This window comes from Protopterus annectens, chromosome 3.part0, assembly GCF_019279795.1.
Source record: "Protopterus annectens isolate FY-2018-M chromosome 3.part0, PAN1.0, whole genome shotgun sequence".
Taxonomy (NCBI): domain Eukaryota; kingdom Metazoa; phylum Chordata; order Ceratodontiformes; family Protopteridae; genus Protopterus; species Protopterus annectens.
In genome coordinates this window covers 636,696,403-636,722,749 of record NC_056731.1, presented here as the reverse complement: position 1 = coordinate 636,722,749, position 26,347 = coordinate 636,696,403, and the positions used below count along the sequence as shown (strand labels likewise).

General features: G+C 39.2%; 1 protein-coding gene across 1 annotated transcript in view; it reads left to right on the top strand.

The window, feature by feature from the left end:
- Positions 1-26,347, top strand: part of AOAH (acyloxyacyl hydrolase) — a 1,217,970-nt gene that overhangs the window by 1,074,665 nt on the left and 116,958 nt on the right. Inside the window, exon 21 of the mRNA XM_044065645.1 lies at positions 24,908-24,984. Within this exon, the coding sequence (XP_043921580.1) occupies positions 24,908-24,984 (77 nt within the window). The remainder of the gene's footprint in view (positions 1-24,907; positions 24,985-26,347) is intronic.

The following is a 26,347-nucleotide window of genomic DNA, read 5'->3' as shown; positions in this document are numbered from 1 at the left end:
GGTTATGGGGGTGTTCTGTTTATTTATTTATTTATTTATTTTGAGGGTTTTCATTAAACCAAAAAGTCTTGTAAAATATGGCATAGGTTCAAACAGAGGTGAGAAGAAACAATTGTTTAAGGGATGAATATGCCAAACATTAGTGGGTGCATGTAACAGAAAAGCTGGAAACATTTAAAAAACTGTCATATATAATTGGGTTTGAATAATAACGTCTTATCATAATGGCAACACTAAACATATTATTTTGGAATATGAATAACCTCACAGGCATAGACAAAAAATAATAGTATTGAATTATATTAAGCAATGCAGCATACAAATAGTGGTGCTACAAGAGACATGTTTGGAAAGAGGTAAGCATGTGAATTTGATAAAGAAAGGGTTTCAGGTTGGTTATTCAGCAGAATATCAGGGACAAAGGAAAATGGGACTATTTATACTAATTGACAGAGGAGTTCCAATAGTGATTGTTTGTCTTTTTTTCAGCTTTTTCCCGGTAAGGGGTCACCACAGTGGAACTCCGGTCCGCTAATGATTGGCAGTAGATTTTTACGAAACGCCGAGGTGCCAGCTCGATGCCCAACCTTCAACAAAGGCATGCCCATTTACACACGCATGTCTTTCAAACGCTACCCAACCGCGGAGAGGGCATGCAGACTCTGCACAGAAGGCACTCCCAAGCCACGCCGAGAATCGAACGGGAGAACCTCTTGCTGTGAGGTAACAATGCTACCGCCGTACCACCGCGGCTTAGTGATAGAAGAGGAAAAAGATAGTAATGGTAGATTTGTGGTAGTAAGGGCTACTGACAAGGGAGGAGCATTATGCTGGGCCTGGCATGAATTTATATTCCACCTAAAACTGCTATTATGGAGATCAAGAAAATTTTGGGAGAAATTACTTTCAGCACAGAATATTACTTATAGCTGTGGACTGAAACTTGATTTGCAACAGTAAGGTTGCATCTGGGAGACCTAGAAGGGAAAATATAACAAAACAGGGTAGATTCCTAAAGAAATTTATAAAAATATTTGGTGTGGAATATGTGAACTCAGTGGTAGGAACTCAGAGAATTTACATATTATTCCCCAAAGTACAATAACTGGGCAAGACTAAACAGAAATTATATTTCACAGGAACATGTGCATTTAATTGACAGCTTTGACATAAACTATTTCAGATTATGCACCAATAACAACTAAGATAAAAATGCAGGGCAATGAAGTAAAAATGAGACATTGGTGCTTCCCCACCTACCTGTTAAAATGACAGAAATGTAAGGAATGTGTAGTAGAAATTATTAGAGAATTATTAGAGAAGATATGTTTCTTCATAAGTTATAGCTAGATAGTGGAATAAAATAAAATTGGCGTTTAAAAATATGAAAGAAATAAAAGAAAAAGAGATATGTTTAAGAAGTAACAAGAATTATTTAGAAGGGCTGAAACATTTAAAGTATTGTAGAATAAGGGGAATCTCACAATACAAGAAGAGGAGCAACTGGGGAGTGCTAAAAAGAAAATAAGAGTGTATCGAAATAATATGTATAAGTGTAGAAAGATTGCTGTTAAACAACTGTTTTTTGATAATAGCTACAGAGCATAAAAACTCTTAGCACAACAATTTAGCCAACAGAAAGTAGAAAGGGTTGTTGCTAAACTTAGAGACCCTATAACAAGAAAAATAACCAGAGATCCTGCAGGAGTATTAGATATATTTTATAAATTTTATGAAAGTTTGTGTAAAATGGAGGAATGTGGAAATCAAGAAAAAGTACAAATGGTTATATCTTTGGATGACTTAAGTATGCCAAATTAGAGGTAGATGAGGCTCAACAATTAACAGTTAAGACAGGAGGAGATGAGATAAAAACAGTAATGTATAATCAAGCTGCATGAAAGTCACCAGGAATAGATGATATTCCTTTGCAAGTTTGGAAGCTAGGAGTAAAGAAAGTGATAAAGATCTGGAAAGTTTTGTTTAGCAGTATTTTAAAAGGAAGGGAAACACTAACATCCTGGAAGAAAAATGTGGTGTCTATAATACCTAAAGACAGTAAAGCCGCATCAGACCCAGCTTCATATAGGCCTATTTCAATTTTAAACCATGATTAGAATGTGATTACTTCTATAATAGCTAAAAGAATGTCAAATACATTGCCAAAATAGATAGGTATGGATCAATGTGGTTTTGTAGAGTGGAGGTAAACATATGACAACATTAATAGAACAATGATGATCCAGAGGCAAGCAGAATGTAAGAAAATACTGCTGTTGGTGGGTCTTCAGAGAAAGTAATCGGCAGAGTAATCCAGGATTTTATAAGTAGGGCAATGGAACCATTTGCATTTTCTGATACAATAATATGGTTAATTAGGAGGATATACTAGTGATTGGAGGCACAAATTAAAGTGGTATGGTTCCTCACTGGTAAGCTGTGTCTGAAGAGAGGAAGCAGGCAGGGTGTCCTTATTTTCCTTTGTTATTTGCATTCTATTTAGAGCCATTGGCAAAGAAAACAAGGAGCTCAAAAATTCATGGATATAACTGGTATGGTAATCAAGAAAAGTTGGCTTTATTTGCAGATGATATTATTTTGTACCTGATAAAACCAGAATGAAAATCTCTGTGTTGTGGAACATTCTGAGACAGTTTCAAGTTTTTTAGGGGCTATAAAATTAATGAATACAAAACAAAGGCTATAGCTGTAAACTATGTACCTACTCATGAATTAGTTCAGCAATACCCATAATTATGGGGACATGATAAAATGAAGCATTAGGAGTATGGGTCAACTATTATGTCAACTAAGGATATGTGGGAAGAGACTAAACAAAATATAATACAATGACTGAGAAACTAGAAGCTTATGTTCATGGTTATGGACAACAAAATACAACCAGTGAAAATGTTTTAGTCACTTTAGCTTTATATACAGGTCAGGCATATTTTTATCAACCAAAGGAAAAGATGTGGACAGTAATTAATTAAGATTTAAAGGATTATATCTGGAAGGGGAAGAGAGCTAGGATAAAGTGGGATAAGTTGATCTTTCCAATAGAACAAGGTGGCTTAGGATTACTTGATTTGAATGAATATTTTAAAGCTGCAAATTTAAGACTCATACAAGTTACATGTAGTAAGCTATAATTTAAAGTGGCAAGGGATGATAATGAACCAGGGGGAAATTCAAGAAATAAGGAGAGAGCGGGATGTTGGACATAGATTCCTAAGGAGGATAACAACAGTTATACAAAATATTATATTCATAAAGTAGCAGAAAGTATTCTAAGAACTAAGAAAAAACAAGAATGGAGAAAGGAGATTCTGCCAATAGGCATGCCTGCAATAAAGGGTACAGAAAACAGATGAGGAGACTGAAACTTAATGGAGAAAACTGGCAAAGGAAGCAAGGTATTGGGAACAAATAACTAGAGAGGGAAAGGTAACAGAATGGGAAGAAGCTGAGAATACATATGGACTGCAGGTGAGAGACAGCCTTCCATATCAGGGACTGATATCAGAGTATAGGCAAAGAGAAAGAGACTGGGAATCCTAAGTAAAAGACCTGCCCTGGTAGAGTTTTTAGTTGATTCTACAACAGAAGCGACTGTTAAAAAGGGATAATTAGTAGGGCATATAAAATATTGCATGATGGCTATACAAATCAATCAGAGGAGATTAGAAAAGATTGGGAAGAGAGATTGAATAAGTAATTCACAAGGAAACAATGGGAGGACATATGTGTGGCTCCCAAATATGCAACAAAGTATAGAAGATTTATAATTTTTGCTTGGAAGTGTTTGCATAGGTATTTTTTTACACCAAGCAGACTCCAAATAAGTTTTCTTCATGTAGATGACAAGTGTTGGAGGTGTGATATGGAAGAAAGTGGTAACTGGAAACATATGTTTTGGGAATATAATGCGTTGGCAGATTTAAAAAATTTACTAGAGTACTCTGTCAAAAATATTGGATGAACAAATGGGTCTAACTAAGGAAATATTTTTTGCACTGCTGGGATACAGGATTTGAATTGCCTACACATAGTAAGGCCTTGTTAAGTTTAATTCTGGTGGCTGCCAAAGAGCAATTACTAGAAAGTGGACATCAAAGTCTAAACAAACTGTATTTGAAGTAGTAAATATTGCAACAGATAAAAAAGAACTGGAAGTGGGATCTTTAGAAAATAATCTATTCTTTTGGCCATTCAGTCTGCATTTCGAGACTCACTCTAACGGGTCCTGACATTGCAGATGGTTAGCCATGGAACAAATACTCCCCTTTTCAATTTCATCAAACATATTTTTGAAGACCTTCACTCTAGTAAGCTCATCAGATTAATCTTAATGAACTTACCAAATGCATTTGACAAAGTGTCATATCCCACACCACTACAAAATATTAACAATATTATTTATTCGTGTAATGCACTCTCATAGTTCTCTTTTTGTCTTGACAATTGGTTTCAAGCTGCATGTGTAATGGCTCAGTCTCACCTCACATCTGTTTATGTGAACAATATGGTACACCCCATAGAGACAGCAAAGCTAATAGGTGAACAATGCTGAATTTGCCACCTTGGGCCATTCCTTAGATACTATCAGTCTCCTTTTCTTATCTTCTTGTCATTCTCTCCAAACTTTGCTACATAGTATGGGCCTCCACCTCAGTAACTACAAAGCTAAACCATTGCCCTTTATCCCTACATTTCCTACTTTTGTAGCCCACAATACTAAGAATTGTTAACTCTCAATTATAACTCTAGGCACAACTCCTATATAAGAAACGGAGTCCATAAGACATGTGACAACAAAAATATTTCACATTGTATAAACATTATAGAGCCAAATCCTTCCTTGACAACAAAGCTATTCTAGCCACTGCTAGGTCCTATCCTTTCCATTAACCATATATACTTCCCATGCCCAGACATACTTAGCCTCTCCACTACAGTACAAACCAAAACATGTATATAGTATAACAGCCATACTAATCTTCGATCAAGATCCTGACAGGATCAGATTCCATCCCTTCCTACTCTCAGTTTAGCTCACCTGCACTCACACCCCAAACTGCCTGCTATTATCTGTTTCTACAACCAGGAGGGCCTGTTGGGAGTCTTAGAAAATCTGCTTTCCATCTAACTGATATTCCTAAATCTGCCAACATAGAACACACTCTCAACTATGCTAAGAAGTAAACCGAACAGATACAGAGTCAAGTCCTGACTAACTGATCACCTTTGGAGAAATTAGTTTTACAGTTGTGGAATAACATAATATATTATTATTATTATTATTATTATTATTATTATTATCACAATATTCAGTTCAACAGGACCCAGCCTTATTGTATTGCTATACTTCTGAGGGTCACACTTCAATATGTTTAATTTTCACTGTCTTTGTAAACTGTTGTTGGCTGCATTCTCAGTCCATTAATATGCTGACTTTCTTCATGCAGAATCTATATTAGCAGTGTTGAAACCATGATGTTGCTTTATATATATTACTGACCAACTATTCTATTCCTTTGCCATTGTGCAGTATCTTCACTTGTATCATTTAATGTTGTTTGTTTTATGTATGCTACTGAACAGTTATTCTGCCTCTTTGCCTTTGTGTAACATGTGTACACATATCATGTAAACACTTGAATTCTCATGGTATTATTTACTTCTCTCCAACCATTTAAACACTGACCTCTTACTACATGCCTAGTCTTTCTGTAAGAGGTATTTATACCTTTATACATATATATATATATATATATATATATATATAGAGATATATATATATATATATATATATATATATATATATATATTCCTTTTTATCTTTTTTTCTCTTTGTTGGTGTCTGGAGTGCCTCCACAGCTGACCTGGAGCTATTCTGCCTTCTACTGCTATGATCCGATAGGTTCATAGGTTCATAGGTAGGTACTAGGCTATCAGCCCACAGGCCTATGTAAGCCTAGCCAGCAAGATTCCATGGCTTATGTCCAAGAAGGTGCTGCTCAATAGGGTTGGAACTACCTTGGCTACTGACAGGTTGGGGAGGGGCAGTGGAAACTTGCACAGGGGCTGACAGCTGGCAGCATTACATCTGCTGTCTTGTATGGCATGGCATTTTGTTACAACTGTCCCCTGGCCTTTTATATCTGCTAAGTCCATAGTATATGCAGAAAGTAGTTATGGACCTACTGTTATGGTGGAGTTCAAGCTGATGGTAGCCTGACTTGAGGTCTATTTTACTGAACACAGTTAATTTATTTGAATTATTCTGAATTCCAGTGGAGGATTCATAGGTTCATAGGTGTTTACTAGGCTAATGACCACAAGAGCCTTTTGAGCCTAGCCATACATCCCGAATCTCTGACAAGTTCTGACACCTTTGATAAGTAAGCATGGGCCTGGGAGATGAACCATTTACAGGCTACCTGTTTGCATTAGAGACATAGGTGCCAAACCAGGGATAAATGTCTGGTTTCCCATCCAGTTGTCCAAGTTGCACTTAAATTGGGTTAGAGAGGAACTCTGCTTCACATGGATGGGGAGCCTGTTCCATAGACGGTGTAGTCTCTGGTATACATACCTATCTCTCCAGCAGGTCCTATTTATGTCACAGGCAAGGTTTAAGTCTTTAGAATAAGTAATTCTGGTACTGTTTGTTTTGTGGATATGCAGGAGGTCCATCAGAGTGGGGTCTGACAATGAACTGTATGTCAGGCATAGATCTCCTCTCAAAAGTCTGTAGGAGACAGAATGCAGGGATAGGGCCTTGAGGTGGTCAGCATAGGACATATTACTTGCTTTGAGTGAGGAACCTCTGTGGACGTTCCAATTGTTGGATATGCCTGGTTAGGTACATACCAAAGGGGGCACTGTACTCAATGATAGGTCTCATGAATGCCGAATACAGTGGAACAATGACTTCCTTAGACTTAGATACCAAACCTTTGTTTATAAGTTGAGCAACATAGAATAATTTCCTCACCACTGTAGACACGTGATGATCAAAGGCTAGATTACTATCTATCTGTGTCCCTAAGTCCCTGACTACTGATTCAACTCTAAAGGGTGTATTGTCAATAGGATTGTTACCAGGGATGCATGACTTCCCAAAGGATACTATCATGGGTGAGATGTTTCTCCCTCTATATGTCTTGATTAGATTTTTAAGTGAGCTGATGGTATTACTATAGAGATTTTTTTCCTTTATGTCACATTCTTCTGATGCTTTATCAAATTATCAACTGTTTGTCAGATACAGAAGGAATTCTTCTGTGTAGTTGTAAAACTGGATTTGATTTCTCAACTTGCTAATCATTTTAAACAGTTGACTGCACACCTGCATAGCAGTGGGTATTAATTTTTCTTTCACTTATACTGCCTTTACTGTTATTAGTTCTAAAGTCTTTGTTGTGAGGGTAAGTCAGCAGTAATGAGCCTTTTATTAGCAGCAGATGAAATGCTGGTACATTCTTGCAGTTGTTCGGTTTCACTATACTGTCAAAACAGCTCCTTTAATGGAAGTGGTTTCTTTAAAATGCATGCAGACATTTTTTTGACTCCTACTACGTCACTGACCATGGTTTTATTTTAGTTTATTGACAGTGTCATAATTCTCTGTGCTGACTGATGCCTCAGAAAATACTAGCATTGTTAAGGTCTAATCCTATAAATCTAGAGTTACTTCAAATCTAGTATTTATTTATTTTAAGTAATTTATTATATGCACACATACAAAGTGAGACTTGTCACTTTAGTTTACACTATCCACTGTGTTTGATTATTTCTCCCTTATCTGTTCTACCTTTCTTAACCATCACCCAGACTGTTCATGTATTGTGATATTCTTTACTTTTCTTATAACATTCCCTTTCTTTGCAGTTATTTTTTATTAATATTACTATGAATGAAAATTATATATTTCTAGCTTTAAGCATGTTCTACTTTCAATAAAAACAAAGCCACATTGAAATAAAAAAATAGAGGGAGGGCAACTGTAGGCTGCTTTAATCTACTGTAGATCGGTCACAAGGGATAATGAAGAATAACAATGACACACAGATGCATAAGGAAAACACATTTGGAAAAAGCTGTACTATAAATATTCTAATTATTTTTATAACAAACTGCTGAATCTCGCTTTGTTTATATGCTTGTTGTTTGTTTGCTTGTTATTTCCCTGGAACACTAATTCCACCTAATACGCGGCTTCTCAGCACTTCTGTGGATCACTAGTGATATCTGCATTGCTTACTGTACTTATTTCCTTGTTTCACTTGAAAGAAAGTTACTGTTTGTCGTTTTTGCATTTAAGTTACCTGTAACACATTGCACTTAAGTTACCTGGCACTTGCTCACTAAAGCAATTATATGTCAGCACTAATAATTAAAAGCACTATACCCTCACTCCCCACTGGCCCTTGTTTTCAATTATTAAGGAATTCCCAATATTATTCTAGCATGTGCAAAGGTGAGTAGACAATCTCCTCTCGGTCCAGCTGGTGAATCTGGGAATCTTGAGGCTGTTACAACTGCCTCATGTACACAGACAACCCTCTCCTCCTCCCAACAATAAACACATGTGAGAGATGCAACCATATAGCCAAACTGGGCTAAGCTCTCTCAACTCAATACTGGCATAACCAGTCAGGAGGAGAAGGAAACCACACTCACTACAATTCCAGTCTCACATAGACCTACCATGACAGCAAACCAAACACATAATCACAGAAAAAACACGTGCAACACATATCTCACAAAGCCAGTGTGAACAGTCACAGCCCTTAAGACTAAACAACACACCTGATACACTTGTAATAGGTGACTCTGTTGTCAGGCACACTCACCAGGCTGAACAAGGAGAGGGTCACAGTGAGCAGCCTGTCAGGCGAGGATCCACCACATAGCACTCAGGTCACATATGACTCAGTCATTGTCCATGCTGGTGTGAATGACCTGAGACGTACCTCCCTGAACTACATGAAAAGAGACATAAAGGAGCTCTCTGAGCATGTAGCCCAGGCCGGTATGACCCTGACCTTGAGTAGCATCTTACCCTCACCAAGAATGATGCCACAATATGAAGACAAGATGATCAATTTCAACAAATGGCTTAAGTACTGGTGTCATTCAAAGGGGATCCAATGTCTTTCAGCTTGGGATAATATGCTCGACAAGCCACGATGCTTCGCTAGGGACGGCTTGCACCTGTCACCCCTGGGCTTTTGGATATTGGCAAAGGCTTGCTACCCCATAGTTTTTTTAGGCAAGGCTCAAAGACAAACCCACCTCCATAGGTATCACAAGGGATAAGAAACTAAGAGTAATGCTACTCAATGCCAGAAGTCTAAACCTCAAGATGCACACACTCGAAACTCTCCTTAGCATGTAGCTGGCACCTAGGCGTTTCGTAAAAATCTACTGCCAATCATTAGCGGACCGGAGTTCCACTGTGGTGACCCCTTACCGGGAAAAAGCTGAAAAAAAGACAATCACTATTGGAACTCCTCTGTCAATTAGTATAAATAGTCCCATTTTCCTTTGTCCCTGATATTCTGCTGAATAACCAACCTGAAACCCTTTCTTTATCAAATTCACATGCTTACCTCTTTCCAAACATGTCTCTTGTAGCACCCCTTGTATGCTGCATTGCTTAATATAATTCAATACTATTATTTTTTGTCTATGCCTGTGAAGTTATTCATATTCCAAAATAATATGTGCAGTAACAGAAACCTGGTTCAGGGCTCCCAAGAGCACCCCAGCACTACCAGGTTATACCTCATACCATGCTTTTCGGCCCCAAAACTTGGAATGAACCACAAAAGGAGGGGGAGTATCGATATTCATCAAAGATACCCACACCTCCAGGTTGGTGGCAAAGCATCAGAGACTATCCATGTGCAACTAACAGTGGGTAAAACTGCCTTCCAGTTTATAGCCTGCTACAGACCACCCTCCCAAACCCAGGAACCCCACTCGGCCTTCCTGAGAACACTGGAAAATGAAGGTCTCCAAACACCATTATATTGGGTGACTTCAACTACCCAAACATAGACTGGGAGCATTATTCTAGCTCCAACACCCTAGCCCAAAGGTTCCTAGAATTTATAAACTCAAATGCTATGGAACAACTTGTTACCACTCCCACAAGAGGGGAAAACATACTGGACCTGATCATCACCAACATGGGGACTCTGTGCTCCAGACCAGAAGTGTATCCCTCACTGGTAAGATCAGACCATAAACTAATCTCACTGGATATTCACATCCCGACCCCACCCCCTGCCCAGAAAACCACAGTGAAAAACTTCTCTAAAGCAAATTTCACACTCCTCAAAACCGAGGTGGAATCCTTCAAAGCCCCCGGGCCTGTGGAAAATATAAAGACCAAAAAATGAGAACAGTCACCACGAACAAATCACTTCTGTAAACAGGTCCAAAGATAGTCACAATTAAATCCAATAATGTCCACCATAAAGATGTAGAAAATCATTTATTTAGAACATGGGATGAGCGCTTTCGCATAGTTAGATTATTATTATGAAATATATATGGTAAACTTATGATTTTTAGCAGTTTGACCAAATAAGTACTTTGCAACATAAAATTTTGTTTCAATAAGTACTTTGTAACATGAAATTTTCTATCGTATATGACACCCATTGAGATTTGTAGAAGTTTTAGGTGTTATTCCCAGTATAACACTAGAGTATTAGTATATGTGCCTATACGGCATTTAGCCTTGCCTTTTATATATATTCAGTCGCATTTGATATAACTTAAGTAGTAGGAATTGTCATTTATTTTCTGAACATCATTAAGATTCTTAAGTTGTGTATGTTTGAATGCGTAGAACGCTGGGTGTTCATTGAATTCTTTTCGCCTATAGGTTAAGGGCTTGGCACTAGGACCAGGGGGATAACTTCTCATTGCTAGAGGCACTCCTTTTAGAGCACCAAAGACATGTGATACCATCAGCGAATGAAGTGAGGTTCACCTCGTAGGGATGTTGACAATGTGTTGATGCTTCTGTATGGAGTTTACCCCGCCGATGGAATTGTGGATTAAGTATTTGTTTTTTCACAGAACTGCTAGTGATCAAGGTACGGGTTTTATATGGATACACATACTTGAGGAACCAGGAGTATAGAGGCAGTACTTGATTTCGTTGTAGAAGTTTTATGCAAGTAATTGATGCAGTTTATCTGCGGGCACTAGACGCTCTAAAGTTAGCGTTTTTATTTAGTAATTTTATTAAATATGTATTTTTGAAGTATGCACATTTTATGTATCCTTTGAATTTTGTAAAAGCTTGGTTTCTTAATGAATTTTTAGAAATGTTTTGAAATGTTATGTAACGTGTGTTTTGCATTGAATGAAAGGAAAAAAATATGCACTGACTTCAATGCAATTTATTGAACGTCATGATGATTGTCAATTTAGTTAAGAGATAATTGAGATTTAACTTAATGAGCCCGCCAAAATATGGGGTATTTATTTACCCTTGAATTGTTTTATGTTATTGCATCTGATGAAGCATAGTCTAACTATGCGAAAGCGCTCATCCCATGTTCTAAATAAATGATTTTCTACATCTTTATGGTGGACATTATTGGATTTAATTGTGACTATCTTTGGACCTGTTTACAGAAGTGATTTGTTCGTGGTGACTGTTCTCATTTTTTGGTCTTTATTATCTGCTTTTTTGGTGAGAACGTCTTCAGCTTTGAGTTGTGTTCTTTACATTTTGCCTGTGGAAAATATGGCCCAGACCGCAGAATCCTTTATAAACGCATTCTATGAACACCTTCAGGAATGCATGGATCATGCGATCCCAAATAAAACCAAGACCCAATCCTCCAAAGGCAGACGTCCTGTCTGGTGGACTCCAGCCATAAACAAACTATACAATAGAAGGAGGAAGCTACTAAATGATAGAGCAAAATCCCAAAAAGGGAAGGCATCACTGATCAGTATTAGCAAAAAACTACGGGCACTCATAAAATTGTCTAAGGCCAGCTTCGAGAGAAAAATTGCACAGGACACTAAGGATAATCACAAGGCTTTCTTTAGTTATGTTAGGAACCTGGGTGGTAATTCCCAGATATGCTCAGAATTAGTCCAAAATGACAAAAAATACACTGAACCCACAGACATTGCCAACATCCTAGCTGACAGGTTCAGCGCAAACTTCTCCCCCCCTCCCCACCAAAAGGGCAAATATCTATCCCAGAAGAGTGCTGCCCCCCTGAAATCTCAGATGCTCAGGTAAGAGCCGCCCTTTCCAAAGCAAAAAACACAGCATCAATGGGACCAGACGGTGTCCCGGGCTGCGTCCTACATGAACTCCAAGAAGAGCTAAACCCAAACATAAAACTACTGTTTAGTCTCAGCCTTACTACAGGATATGTGCCCAAAAAGTGGCGTACAGCAACAGTGGTCCCTCTCCATAAAGGTGGTGCCTCAACGGATCCTGGAAACTATCGCCCCATAAGCCTGACTAGCTTAGTCTGCAAAACTATGGAAACGATCATCATGGACCTCATAAATAAAGATATTGGGGACCTATAGACACTGGATCCTACCCAGTTCGACTTTGTTAAGGGCAGATCCTGCCTCTTAAACCTGGTTGATTTCTTTGAAACAGTTACCAAGGCCATTGACGAGGGGAAGGTGGTCCACACAGCCTACCTGGACCTCTCAAAAGCCTTCGATATACCCCACTGGCATTGTAGATAAGCTCACCAGCTTAAATATAAACCCCTATGTCACTAGATGGATTGCAAACTGGCTCAAGGACAGAACCCACATGGTTAGAATTGCTGGAGCCATGTCAGACTCCAAACCAGTTACAAGTGGTGTCCCACAAGGCTCAGTCCTGGGACCTCTCTTGTTCGGTATATATTTCTCAGAGGTACAGGCCAACACGGAAGGACTGTGGCTGACCAAGTTCGCAGATGACTGCAAACTGGGCGCCATAATCGACTCTCCAGCCGACACAAGCATCCTTCAAAAGGGCCTCATAGAAACAGACAACTGGTGCCAGAGTGTCATCCCCTTTGGCAAAAACAAAGTACCCACAAATTACCACATAGGTGGTAATCCATTAAGTACAGAAGAAGTAATTAGGGACCTGGGGACCCAAGTTGATAGCAATCTCTCATTTGACAACCACGCAAAAGTGGTTAGAAAAACATTTTATATAGCCCACCTAATCATGAAGGGATTCACATCTAGATCAGGGGAGGTCATCGTGCCTCTTTACTCATCCCTCATCAGGCCCATAATTGAGTACAATGCCCCTTTTGGGATGTACCTTACCAGACACCTGCAGCAACTGGAAAGACCCCAAACTCACCAAGAGGATCAAAGGGCTCAAACAGATGCCATATGCTGCCCGGTTAAAGAAACTCCAGCTCTACTCAGTGGCATACCACCTGTTCAGAGGCGATCTGTGCCTGACGTATAAAGCCATGTCCAACCCGGAATTAATGGACATGCTGCACCTCAGAAAATCCAAATCCCATCAAGCTACGCGCTTGAGAGACTTGAATCTCAGCACTGAAATAAATAGGACATGCTGGAGGGACAGATTCATAACCCAGTGGCTCCCTTCAATCTGGAATAGAATCCCAGTCCAGGTTAGGCAGAGTCCCTCATTGACTCTCTTCAAGAGGAATCTTGATGAGTGGATGGGAGATCGTAGGTTTACCCCGGGTATCACTTCTGTGTCACTGTTAGACAGAGGCACAGTATACTAACCTCGAAAAAGGGCATAGCAAAATAAATTTAAAATGGGTGGCGAAAGCCAAACACATTCTGGCTAGGCTTATAAATGCCCTAGGGCAGATAGCCTAGTATGAACCTATGAACCTATGAACCTATAAACCCATTACACCAACAATAGTCCAGGAACTTTGGTGAAAGTGTTGCCTTTTTATGACTGCAGATGCATGTCTTATTGTGTATGGTCTACCCTAAATGTCTCCGAAAGGGAATTAATGCAAAAAAACATGGTATCCGGTGTGCAAGAAACCTCCTTTTGAACCAAAATGCATATCACAGCCTAGCACACCAAATCAGGTAGGACTGCAGGGGCACTATGATGATATGGGAACTGGCATTCTCATACAGTCTATATGACAACACAAACTGACCCATTTAGGTTGCAGAAAAATGTGGGCATCCTTGGTGCAGGGCCAGCCTTATGCATAGGCAAATGAGGAAACTGCCTATGCCACCGTGCTTCCATGTTTGTAGGGGTGCTCTTTCCCTGGTTTGTATGCCTCTTAGCTTCTTGATTGTTTTATCATTTGGGGTGGTAATGATGTTAATGATATTTTTACTTTCAAAACTATGGTCATAATTACTTATAGCTTGTGGACACAGGGTGTGTTGAAGTAGCACAACCATTAGTCACATTGAGAAAAACAAGTGTGACACTTTGAGATAAAATAGAAGACACGTGTTATAGTTTAGTGATTCACAGTATTGCATTTTGAGGTAAATTCTTTGGGATTAAGATCAGTCTTTTATGGTTAGTCACTGGCTTTTTCTGTTAGGGTCACAGTTTTACAGTTAGGGAGGGTACTTTAAGGTCAGAGTTAGGGATAGAGATTTAGGGTTAGGGAGGGGGTTTTAGGCTTAGGGAGAAGATTTTAGGGTTAGGATTAAGGCCGGAGTTTTATGGTTAGTATTAAGATTAAGGTTGGTGTTAGGGAGATGGTTTTACAGTTATGGTTAGTGATAGAATTTTAGAGTTAGGGAGGGGATTTTAAAGTTAAGATTAGGACCGGAGTCTTAGGGTTAGCAGGGGACTTTGGGACTAGGGTTCAAGCCAGCAATTTAAGGTTAGTTAGGGGGAGTCAGGTTTAGAGATATGAGTTTTAAAGTTAGAGTTAGTAATGAAGTTTAGGGTGAGGAAGGGGAGTTTAGGATTATGGTTATGGATGGGGTGTTAGGGTTAGGAAGGGGTTGAAAGGTTAGGGATGGATTTTGTGAGTTAGGCTTTAGTGTGCTTATGCGGCATCAGTTATTTACAGTAAGCAGGCAGAACTCACTTTTACCTTCCAGGAACTAAGATATGCAAGTGAGTTGCACATGCATGGTATAAGTAACCATCACCTAGCACCATCAAATAATTGATCCTTCTCTGCAGGGAGGTTTTATTGTTGGTTGTCACTATGGCTTTACCCTATGTCTGCATTTTTACATCTTGACACACAGTACTGCATTAACTTGTTTTGTGATTTATAGTTATAACCATTTTTTGGAGTTAGCAGCTTGAATGGTCTTTTGTGGTTGAAATGTTCTAAAAACGGGTAATTTTGTTATTATTGATTAGTACATTTTGTTCCAGTTCTTGCTGTTCATGACTACTCCAGTTAATAGGTTCAAAGGTTCCTAGGTCAATCCTAGGCTGTTGATCCAGGGGACTAGTAACAGCTTATCCACAATATGCAAAATCATAGGTACCTACTGACATGATACCTGGCTTTGATCCTTTTTATGAGGGCTTGAACAGCCAGACTTTGATTGCATTTGTGGTTGTCTGTTCATTCATCTAGGTTATGTTTAAAGAGGGTCAGGGAGCATCTTTGCTTTGCATCTAATGCAAGTCTATTACATAAAAGAGAGATTCTCTGGAATATATATAGCTTACCAGCAGGACCTGTTTATATTTCAGTGGAAGTTAAGAACTCATGTGCAGGTATTATGGGTGTTATTAGTTATGCAAATGTGCAGGAATTCACAAAGGACTGTGTGACTTCCTGCGCGTCTGCAGAACTAATAACACCCTCAATCCCTGGAAGAAATACCCTCAGTGATTAGTCTGGCAAGGTAAAAGGATTCTTTAACAACAGTGGATACATGGTGATCAAAGGAAAGCTCAGAGTCAATGAAAATATCCAGGCCCCCAATAGCTGAGACAGCTTTCAAAGTGATGTCACCCATGTGGTAGGTGCATGAGTGCCTACTTTTGCCAAAGGACACAAAGCTGCATTTCTTGACATTTAGTTTTAGCCCATTGTGCAAGCACCTCTTACTGGGGCATGTTAATCCCTCCTATAGAATTTGGAAGTCAGGTGAAGAGTTAATGACAGCTCCACATTTGCAGTCATCTGCAAACTTAGTCAACCACCAGCCTATGATGTCACCCTTGACATCAGACAAGTACTAAAGGAAAGGAAGGACTGTTCCTTTCTGGACACCACTGGTAATTACTCCTTTTGAAGAGAGCATGCCTCCCACATTAATACATTGGATTCTGTCAGTTAACCCCTTTGCTATCCACTGATCAACCTAGGGGGTTTCCATTTAGCTTTTCAATAATGGCAAAATGTGGTACTGGTATCAAAGGCCTTGACCAGGTCCAGGTAGGCATTGTTAAACAATATGTCTGAGTCTAATTATTCAGTGACGCATTTAAAGAAGCCAAAGAAGATCAGGAGCCAGAATCTGGCTTGGGTCCAGGGCTTGTAGGCAGCCTATGACTTTGTTAATAAGTTCCATAATGATGAGTTTCTTTACTTTTCAGATAAGGCTGATGAGGCTTATAGGTCTATAGCTTCCTAGATCAGTAGTGGATCCTTCCTAGATGAGTAGTGGATCCTTCCTAGATCATTAGTGGATCCTTCCTAGATGAGTAGTGGATCCTTCCTAGATGAGTAGTGGATCCTTCCTAGATCAGTAGTGGATCCTTCCTAGATGTGTAGTGGATCCTTCCTAGATCAGTAGTGGATCCTTCCTAGATGAGTAGTGGATCCTTCCTAGATCAGTAGTGGATCCTTCCTAGATCAGCAGTGGATCCTTCCTAGATGAGTAGTGGATCCTTCCTTGTGGAGTAGGATGACTACTGCAATTCTCCTTTCTCCTGGCATGAATCCAGTAGAGAGGCTGAGGCTGAATAGGCTTAATAGTGAGTCTACCAGACTGTGTTTGGCACTGTCATGAAGACAAAGCATTCCGGACTTGCTTGGAAGTGATCAGATGGAGTAGTGTGGGTGTGCTAATATGTTGAGGAAAATTGTGGAGAGATACGAGAGTAAAGTTAAAGCTGAATTTGTCCATTAATATGTTGGATATATCCTCATGGGCTGAGTAAGTGTTGTTGGTATATATTATTGCTAGACATTACCTCTATGGTGGCTGAGGTAACGGAAAAAAGTTCTGTGGCTGTCCTTAACAGAGGTAGCAAATCCCATTTCATGCTTACTTTTGGAGGATTTGATTTTGCTCCTCAGATCTTAATTGATCTTTCTGAGTTTCATTTTAAAACAAATACACAAATTGCATTTATTTAAACAATAAATACAATTTAAAACAATCTGGTAGATAAGTATATATTTAAAATGGCCAAGAAGGTGAATAAAAAAAATATGCATTTATGTATGCCCCCCCCCAAGAAAAAGTGTTTGTGTGGGGGGTGTGGTTTGAAAACCACCCAGGGTGCAAGGTACACTTAATATGCCACTGCAAGCAGGGATGCTGCCAGAGAAGCCCAGGGATTGGTTGTAACTCAGGAAACAGCAGCCACTTGTGGGCACTGTCTAGACAGATTTGCATAAAGGCATAAGGCTTATCAGCACCAGATGTGCATGACCCAGATGTAACTCAGTACAACAGGCTGCTACAGCAGATAATGTCACCAAGGTCCCCTTACCATAGTAATGTGTGATGTGAACAGGACTCATGACATGCAACATGGTGCAATCAAATCTGAGATGGCACAACTATATGTCAAGGAAGCTGTGAATGGTAGCCAGGTCTCAGGGAAAAGCATCTAGGAAGTCACTCTATAACACATAAGGATTGTTATGGACAAAACAGGCTGTGCTGTAAAAGGCATAGTTTCTGCATGACCTGCATGCTACTGTGGATACCATAGTCTACACCATTGTGAATCTCAGACAGGCTACTGTGGAGTTTTAATTTAATTTAGTCATTTGATAGCCCAGTAAGTGAACTGGACCCTTTTCAGTCATGGCACAGTCCACAAATGAAAGGGTAAATAAAATATGTTTTCATATATATATATATATATATATATATATATATATATATATATATATATATATATATATATATACACTCAGTTTCCTTTCATTGTTATTTGGAATTCATTCCTCTAGTGACACCTGCTCAACAGACACAGGTATCTGTTAGCAGTGCCATTGGTGTTTGCACAAGTACAGCACTAGGTCCACCAGCTTCTGTTGAATGTGGAGCCCACAGGAACACTTTCACCTTTGCATGGATAAATTGCTGATGCCACCACAAACTATTTTATGGCCTGGGCATTAGCAGGGACAAATATACTTCATGTCTGCTCTGTGTGTGACCCTGTGTTCTATACAGATGATAATTTTCTTGGCATCTCACACTTTTGAAACAGGATGTCTTGTATGATGTATGGTTTACATAGCATATCTCCACTGTACAGCCCGTACTGTGCTTCTCCTTTACCATGGCAAATTACCAGGTTTGTACATGTTTTTGAAGTTTCCAGAATGGTCTTGGGCATGTCCCAAGCAACCTAATGTGACACATGCTGTACAGATATCTGCCACATGCTATGCTGTACAGGGTTACCTCACACTAGCAAAATGTCACAGCATAAATGTGCTGTCCCTAATATACACCATACATGGGTGATGGTGCTTTATCTGTATCTTTCTGTTAATCATGCTGTACACCCCCCCCCCCCAGTCTCCAACTGTGTCATGTCAGCTTGCCAGCTCTACCAGAGCCACATATTCTACACCATGGTACAGGCCATACATATTTTTACTGCCACATTCAGTGTGCAATGCATCACGCCCCCTAAAACAGCTAGGCATTTGAACCCCCTCAGAATGCCAAATGTGTACCAGTGTTTGGCCATGCACCATTTCCACCAATCCTTTCTAAATATGTGATGATGTTAGATAGGGTCATCAGTTAGGGTTGCAGTGGATAAGTAACATTACTTAAGAATTTAGACTGCATTTGTTACTGTGGTTGTGTTCAGTGCTGTATCTTCCCCATCACAGCGTTTTTCTGGCCTCCTTAATGTAGTGTGTTACACATTTACTTACCTACCAGATAGCCTTGGGTACATACACTAGTTGAAATCCCAGTACTGAATGCTACTTGTTCACTATAAGTTGGTATCATGGGCACTGCAAAGGTATGAGATGAATTGGTGATGAAGCCACTGCAAGTCACATTGCAAGATAAGGATTGGCATTCCTTGTGATAAATAAATTTAATTCATCACTTCATCACCTCAGTTAAGCATATAAAGCACATAAAACTTTATGGCTAGAGTCTATTGCACCAAGCACTATTGGCCAGACTGCCACCATGTGCAATCCTTGCAAGGTGGCTCATCATTTTATAAGTTTAGGGGGAAATTAAATGGAATTTTTCACATGCTGTAAATGCAGGAGATGACTACATAAAATATTGTTTTTGCAGAGTATTGGGAAATGTGTACAGTGTCACCTTTAGGTCACTGCAGTGCTCCTGTGACTAGGATGAGGTATACTGCACCAAAACTGGAGCCAGTGGGATAGACCAGTCTTGCTGGCCATTGGGTATGAGATCAATGTGGCACTTCTCACAGATGATGCCCATATTTTCCCTATCTATCCTTTGACAATCCAGAAGCTCTTAATCATTCAGCATGGTTAGGTTCTGTTAAGCTCAGAATCTCTATGCTTGTCTGGACATGCAACACCTGCAGTCACCTCTTCACTTCTATCCACCATCACCAGAATATGCTGCATTTAAGTAGATCCCTCTGTTTTAGGTTAGTTCACCTGTGCGTGTTGAAATTTAATGGTGTGCACCACCTTCTGGTATGTTAATCAATGCAAGCATTTGTGGTGCTCAGAAATGGTATGCAGGTTAATTACACCTTTATTTACATTCTTCCAATGTTCATTATCATGGTACCTTCTTTTGTACATTTAATTCATGCAGTGGTTGTACAAACCAGTGTGCACCTTTCTTTTCTGAAATTCAGCTTTTTTGGGTGAGTGTTCTCCCAATTTTCTCTGTAGAGTGATGATTTAGATGTAATTAATCAAGGGACATTTTAAAGGAGTACAGTCTCTGGAAGGGATGCAAACTAAACAATTTGATTAAAGTTCCACTCTGGTTCTTTTCCCATTCAAGAATTAAAGGATTGAGGAGTGGTCAGTGATGGCCAGATCTTGTGTTCTAGTGTCTGTCTTCTATCAATGCCACTTCTAGAAGCTCATATGCACATCTTGAAGGCAGCTGTTGTGGAGCTTGCAAGGCTGTCAGGGGTTGGGGTTATGGCATTCTCCCTGACAGCAGTGTGATGCTGTACCAGCATCCTCAATTTCATTACCAGCCCCATGCATGGGTTCCGTTGTGCTAAGATGGGTCCAGCAGACCCAGTGAACGAGGAGAGGAGCTGGTGGCAGCTGATGATCAGCTCCAGGGAGGTGAGTTGGAGGAATAAACAAAGAAAGTTGAAGATGTATGGTTTTGCTCATTCCTTAGCAATACCAGGGATATCAGGCAAATGAAATGAAGGCCAGCCTTCAACCAACTCCTTTGTTGTAGAGGTCATCTGCATCTAGATGCGGCAATCTTGTCTTTGTTGTTAGTTCTTGCTGGTGATGTAGTACTGAGCACATTAAAGGACTTACCTAAGGAGTACATTCAACGTGCCCAGCAAAAACTATATTGTGAGGATTTAACCTCATAAAGGGCATTAAAAACATAGATTAGAAAAGAAAGGAAAGATGCAGAAGTCAGTCTGTTCCTCCAAGTGGAAAAGCAGGATAAGGTATATGCCAGGAAAAAAAAGACAGGAAAGGGAATGAGCCTTATGTGGTTAGTGGACAAGTGTCAGGAACTTCATTAGTTGATGTATAGGAAAATTCAATGTCAAATATGATAATAATGCCCCTGTACGTGGAAGGAAGAAGACAGGTAGTATCCACTGTTAACTGTATCAAGTCTGAAGTTCTAGGTTTACATTGTGTTAGCTCCAGGAGGAATGTTGGGCTTTTAAGAGTTGGAATGCTAGTTTTAAAACACAAGCTAACTCTTGTTTGTTATAAGGTCAGCAAGGCCAGGCCCAGGCTAAAGAAGACAGGTAATGAAATGTGAGGAAGTTAACAGGGTGATTGTAGAAGGCAGAAGGAAGCCATGATACTGGACTATCAGCTAGTTTGTGCCTTACATAAGGTAGGAGAAAGTCTCTGAGTAGTGGGCCTTTCCACAGGAGAGAACTGAACCAGTGTGAGCCTCATTGAGAGGGCTATGGAGGCTGGGGAGGCCAGGAGGGAATGATCTATTTTCACCTACATAACACTTGTAGTATTTCTTGACACAGAACAAAATACATGGTAAGAAGATTAAACCACGGCTTCACTGACTAATTCAACTGTATCTTATACCTAGGATGGGAGATGTTAGAAATTTTTCAGAAAAGTGTTTCACATGATGTCCCAGGACTGAATAATAATGGGGACAACTAGGTTTGATCACATTGTGAATAATGCAGTACTTTGCTCAGGAAGAGTTTGACTGTTGCATGTAAATGTGCTTCAGTACTCTGTATGTGTGCATAATGGAATCACACTTCGTAGAAGGAAAAGTCAAATGCAGTGGGGCTTATACAAAGTGAGGTGTGCTTAGGTGAATTTAATACTGGGGAAGCAGAACACTGAATCAGAGAGAATGTTTAAATGGTTGCAATAAGCAGCTTTTGATAAAGTACATTTTACAGATGACAAGCATTTACAGAAGCGTCTGTGATAACGCTTAATGAATAGTGATATACTCAATGCAAAATCCTGAAATGTCAAGATCTTGAAACTTTACACTGTGAAACTCAAAATACATACATGTACAACATACATACTCTGCACTTGTACACAGCCAGTCAACACACAATATAATTCCTCCCATTAGTGAGACTTAGAAATAAATAAGTAATAACATTGGGCCTTGCGGGTGAATGGGGGGGGGGGGTCCAGCCCTCTATACGTGTATGGATAGGTGTTTTGATATCAACATTTTAACATTTCAAAATTTTGCATTCATTGTTATGGCTTTCAGTATATCGCTTTTCAGTAAGTTGTCATGGACCTTTTACAGACATGAAAAGTTTAATCATTAATTTCCATTTTACTTTTCAGCACTTAATTTAAGGTAAACTTGCTCAGTGGTGAGGTGGCAAGGCATTCACCCCATTGCCTGTATTCTGGGTTCAGCAAATGACTTGTGTGTGGCTGGATTGACAGGAAGGAAATACAAGAAGGGTCATGGCTTGCTTACCTTCTCTGGAGGAGCCGTTCTGATGATGCAGCAATCAATAGAAAGTCTGGCATGTTAACAAAAATGAGAGCATTCACCCTGTGTTAACCACTCACAGGAGCATGTACACTTCAAACACTTGAGGATCTTGTATGTTCACACATGGGAATAAGACACAATACAAAAAGCCCACCCACTGTAATACAGCACTGAGAATTCCACAGCCCAGCCCTTGGCCTGAGATGAAATTAATATGGTTTGAAGATGCTCTACAGGTGAACCTCTAGAGTCAGCAGTGAGGAGGAGGAGGAGGAGAAATGAGTGGAGGAGAGGAGAGTGAGGCCAGCAAATAATAACAAAAGTTTAATAAATAAAGTTCTGAAGTAAGCAAACCAATATAGCTTTTCATTTTTGCAATTCTAATCCAATATGTCCAATCATTCCGCTTTTGCAGATTGCATCATTCTTTTCTAAACCATGCAGTCAAGGTAATGACACAGCATGTAAACGGGAAAAAATCACTATCAAGCGAACTGACTGTTTTGGACTATACCAGCTGCTTAATTATATATTTAGTAAAGCAAGATCCCTGTATGGATTCAGGCAGTTTTGCATATCAAGCTGTTTAGCAACAAGTCAGTCACACATCTAGCATAAAAGAGAAGCACTATATATTTGCTTATTTATTCAATTATAAACTTGGTTGCCCACTGAATCAAGGAACTTTTTATAGAGAAGACCCAAGGAAGATCACAATACAATTCAAAAACAGATCACATTTTTGCAAATGTTGTCTGGCTACTCTTTTAGCCAAATTACATATGCATAGGTATTAGACAAACTGAGAATTTTACATCAAAGCCTGACTTTCAGTTGTATGTACACACACATGGTAGACACATGGTCTAGGGATACTCATAATAGATGTAGGTACACTTTTTACAACACTTAGTGTGAGCTAGAACTTGGACATTCAGTGAAGAAGGGGAAAGACACACACAGCTGAAATCCAAAGTATGGCAGGTCTATAGTTATTTGATAAACATGTGCACAGTATGTATGTGTGTATTTATTTGGTCAGTTGGTTGATTGGTTGGTCCATTATTAACTGGTTTGATAGCATAGTAGAAGATCTTTTCATACACACCTTCAATTATAAGGTATGATAAATACAACAGCAGAGGACAACAACAACAATCATACAAACATTAGTATATCCAAAGAAAGATGCAAGACAGTTGCAAGCATTTGCAAGCAATAGCAAAATCATATAATATATACAAAGTTATGGACTTCAGCAAAAAATAGTGAGTAATGTACCTAAATGGGAAGTTCAGAGCCCAGTAGTTATATAAAAAGATTTATAAATTATGGGTGGTCACTGTGGTGCAGCGGTTAGCATTGTCACTTCCCAGCAAGAGAATCTTCAGTTCAATTCAGGTGGACTGCCTTCTGTGCAGAGTCTACATGTCTTCCCTGCAGTCACATGGGTTTCCTTCGGGTGCTCTGGTTCCCTCCCAGATTCCACACACATGCAGTAGGTGGATTGAACACACTAAATTGGCTGTAGGTGAGAGTGTGTGCATGAGTGATTGGTGTGAATGAACTACTGTGGCAGAGCTAGCCACCCGGTGGTGTAAACCTTGGCTCGAGATGATTGTCACTGCAGAAGTGACACCCTGACCCCATGTGCAAAATGGGAAAAAGGGGTTGAGGATGGATGGATTGCATTCGCTGGTAGAACAAAGCTAAATGTTCAGTGAGATTAACCAAAGACAGCTATTCAGAAACAATATTTACTAATGTACTCACATAAATTTATCTTAAGTGAGCAATATTTAAATGGAAGAGAATGTCATTTGCTCTTAGCTTTATACAGTGCTTCACTGATAAGAAAGAAATTGCCAGAGTTTTGCAACTATGCATTTAAAATGTGCAGTCTGAGGCATCGGCATAAACTGTATTCAGCAAGTTAAATTCTGGGCATATTGCAGGTGCTGAGAAGAGCACTTCTGATAACATCAAAGATAGAAACAACAGTAATTCCATGAACTATAATCATACTTTGACTTAGGAATGGGACCCATTTCTATCATGATATTAGAAGCCCAAAAGACTTGGAGAAATTAAACCAACAAGCAAGTTAAATATTTAAATCCTACTTCCTGCCCAGTGAACATCTGCACATGCAGTCCATTTATATTCCTTGAAATGCCATCAGTGATCATAATAAAATCCAGTAAAACAAACAGTGTCATTACAATGATGACTGCTTTCATAAATGAGACACATATTGAAACCATGGGGTAGACACTTGTGCTCACACACATAAATACGCATATAGTTATTGTGATTATCAAGAAACATGAAAGGCGCAGTCCTGAAAACATTTAGTTCCTGGAAGCTTAAAAGTATTTCTATAAAAGTATATAGCAGTGGGTACAAATTAAACCATAATCAAAGGACTGCTTTAGTCACTTAATTACTTAATACTTTTTATTCCAGCAAATATGTACATGTGATTTAGCATAGTCTGAATAATGCCTCAGAAAGAAAAGAAACAATTGGTACAAATTATTAACACTGACTAATTTTTACTGATTTGCAGTTAAGAAGAAGTGGCTTAAAATGGGCGGAGAGTATTGGCAGCTGATTGAGCCTGTCGATGGATTCCATCCTAATCAGGTCATCATTAAAATTACACTGGTTTGCATGGTTTTCTCAGAGTCTGTATTCTGGTTACTCACAAATGCATGGAAAAAATGATTGATTTACTCCTAAGGCCAGAAAAGTATAAACACTAACATATTTTAGGAAATTCATAAACTGGCATAATTTGAGCATAATACAACCACCGAAACTTTGGTTTGCAAACTGAATTAATGTTTTTCTTTATTAGTATACATGTAACGATAAATGTCTCAAAGTTCACAGTCTAACAATAAAATTCATCAGTGACAACCTAGAGAAAAAGTTAGGTGTCACTTGGTATGCTGAAAACCGTGACTGATATGAAACATTACAAGATTATTTTCTGTGTAGATGAAACAGGCATGATAGAAATACGAGAAGAGGGTGCTTTAATATGGATGATGGGTCAAATATTCTTCTTTGTACTGGGGCATGGAATTCATATGCTGCTACCTAGTTTTGACTAACCAGCAATGACTAAGAAATTTGCCATGACATCCATCTGGCTCAAGATAAAGAAAAGTGTCAGAGTAAAGACAAAGTAATATGACCTTCAGAGAGTGAACTGAAAAAAATAAAAAACAAGACTGGAACAATAGCAACACTATCTTACAAACAACAGAAATAGCATACATCATAAAATAGGTTATTTGTTGGAAAGATTACATACAGTTACACTGTATAATGTGTATGCTCACGTACATGTGAATCACACCATCAGCATTTGATGCCCGACCTTGAACTGTGCCATTCAACAATGGCATTACACACAAAGAGTTTGTGATTATGATGCAGCTTTAATTAACACAAGAATAGCAGCATACTGAAAACTCAGTTACCATCACAGGTTCTTTTTCAAGTATGAGCTAAAAGCTATATAGAGGATTATGAATGGGTCTCCAATCATAACCAGCTTAATATGTGTTTGAGATATGGATACCAAGAAATTCACTTCAAGAGCAGCTCTTGGCATCAGTATTTAGAGCACATAATAAAGGATTATGATTGGTAGCACAGCCATAATTCTTTGTAGCACATGGAGCTTTGTTACAGAAAAAGAAGTGCAGGAGTGCAAAGTGTGTGACTAGCGTTCAAAACCTTTGAAAGCCATTAAAGCACTTGGCACTGTTAGACAGCAGAAAGAGACAAAGTACTCCCTGTGTAGAACTATTGGTTTTGAAAGATGTTAGACACTAAAGTATGGCAGAGTGAAGTTCTATGAGGTTTTACAAGTTGTTTTACCGTCTGCTGCTGATCTTTGCCAGTCTGCGCTGTCCCTTGTTGGTCCTTATAGTGAGACACAATCTTAGTGCTTAGGTGTGTTTAACAAGCTTTTGTTAAACACCTCTAAGTGCTG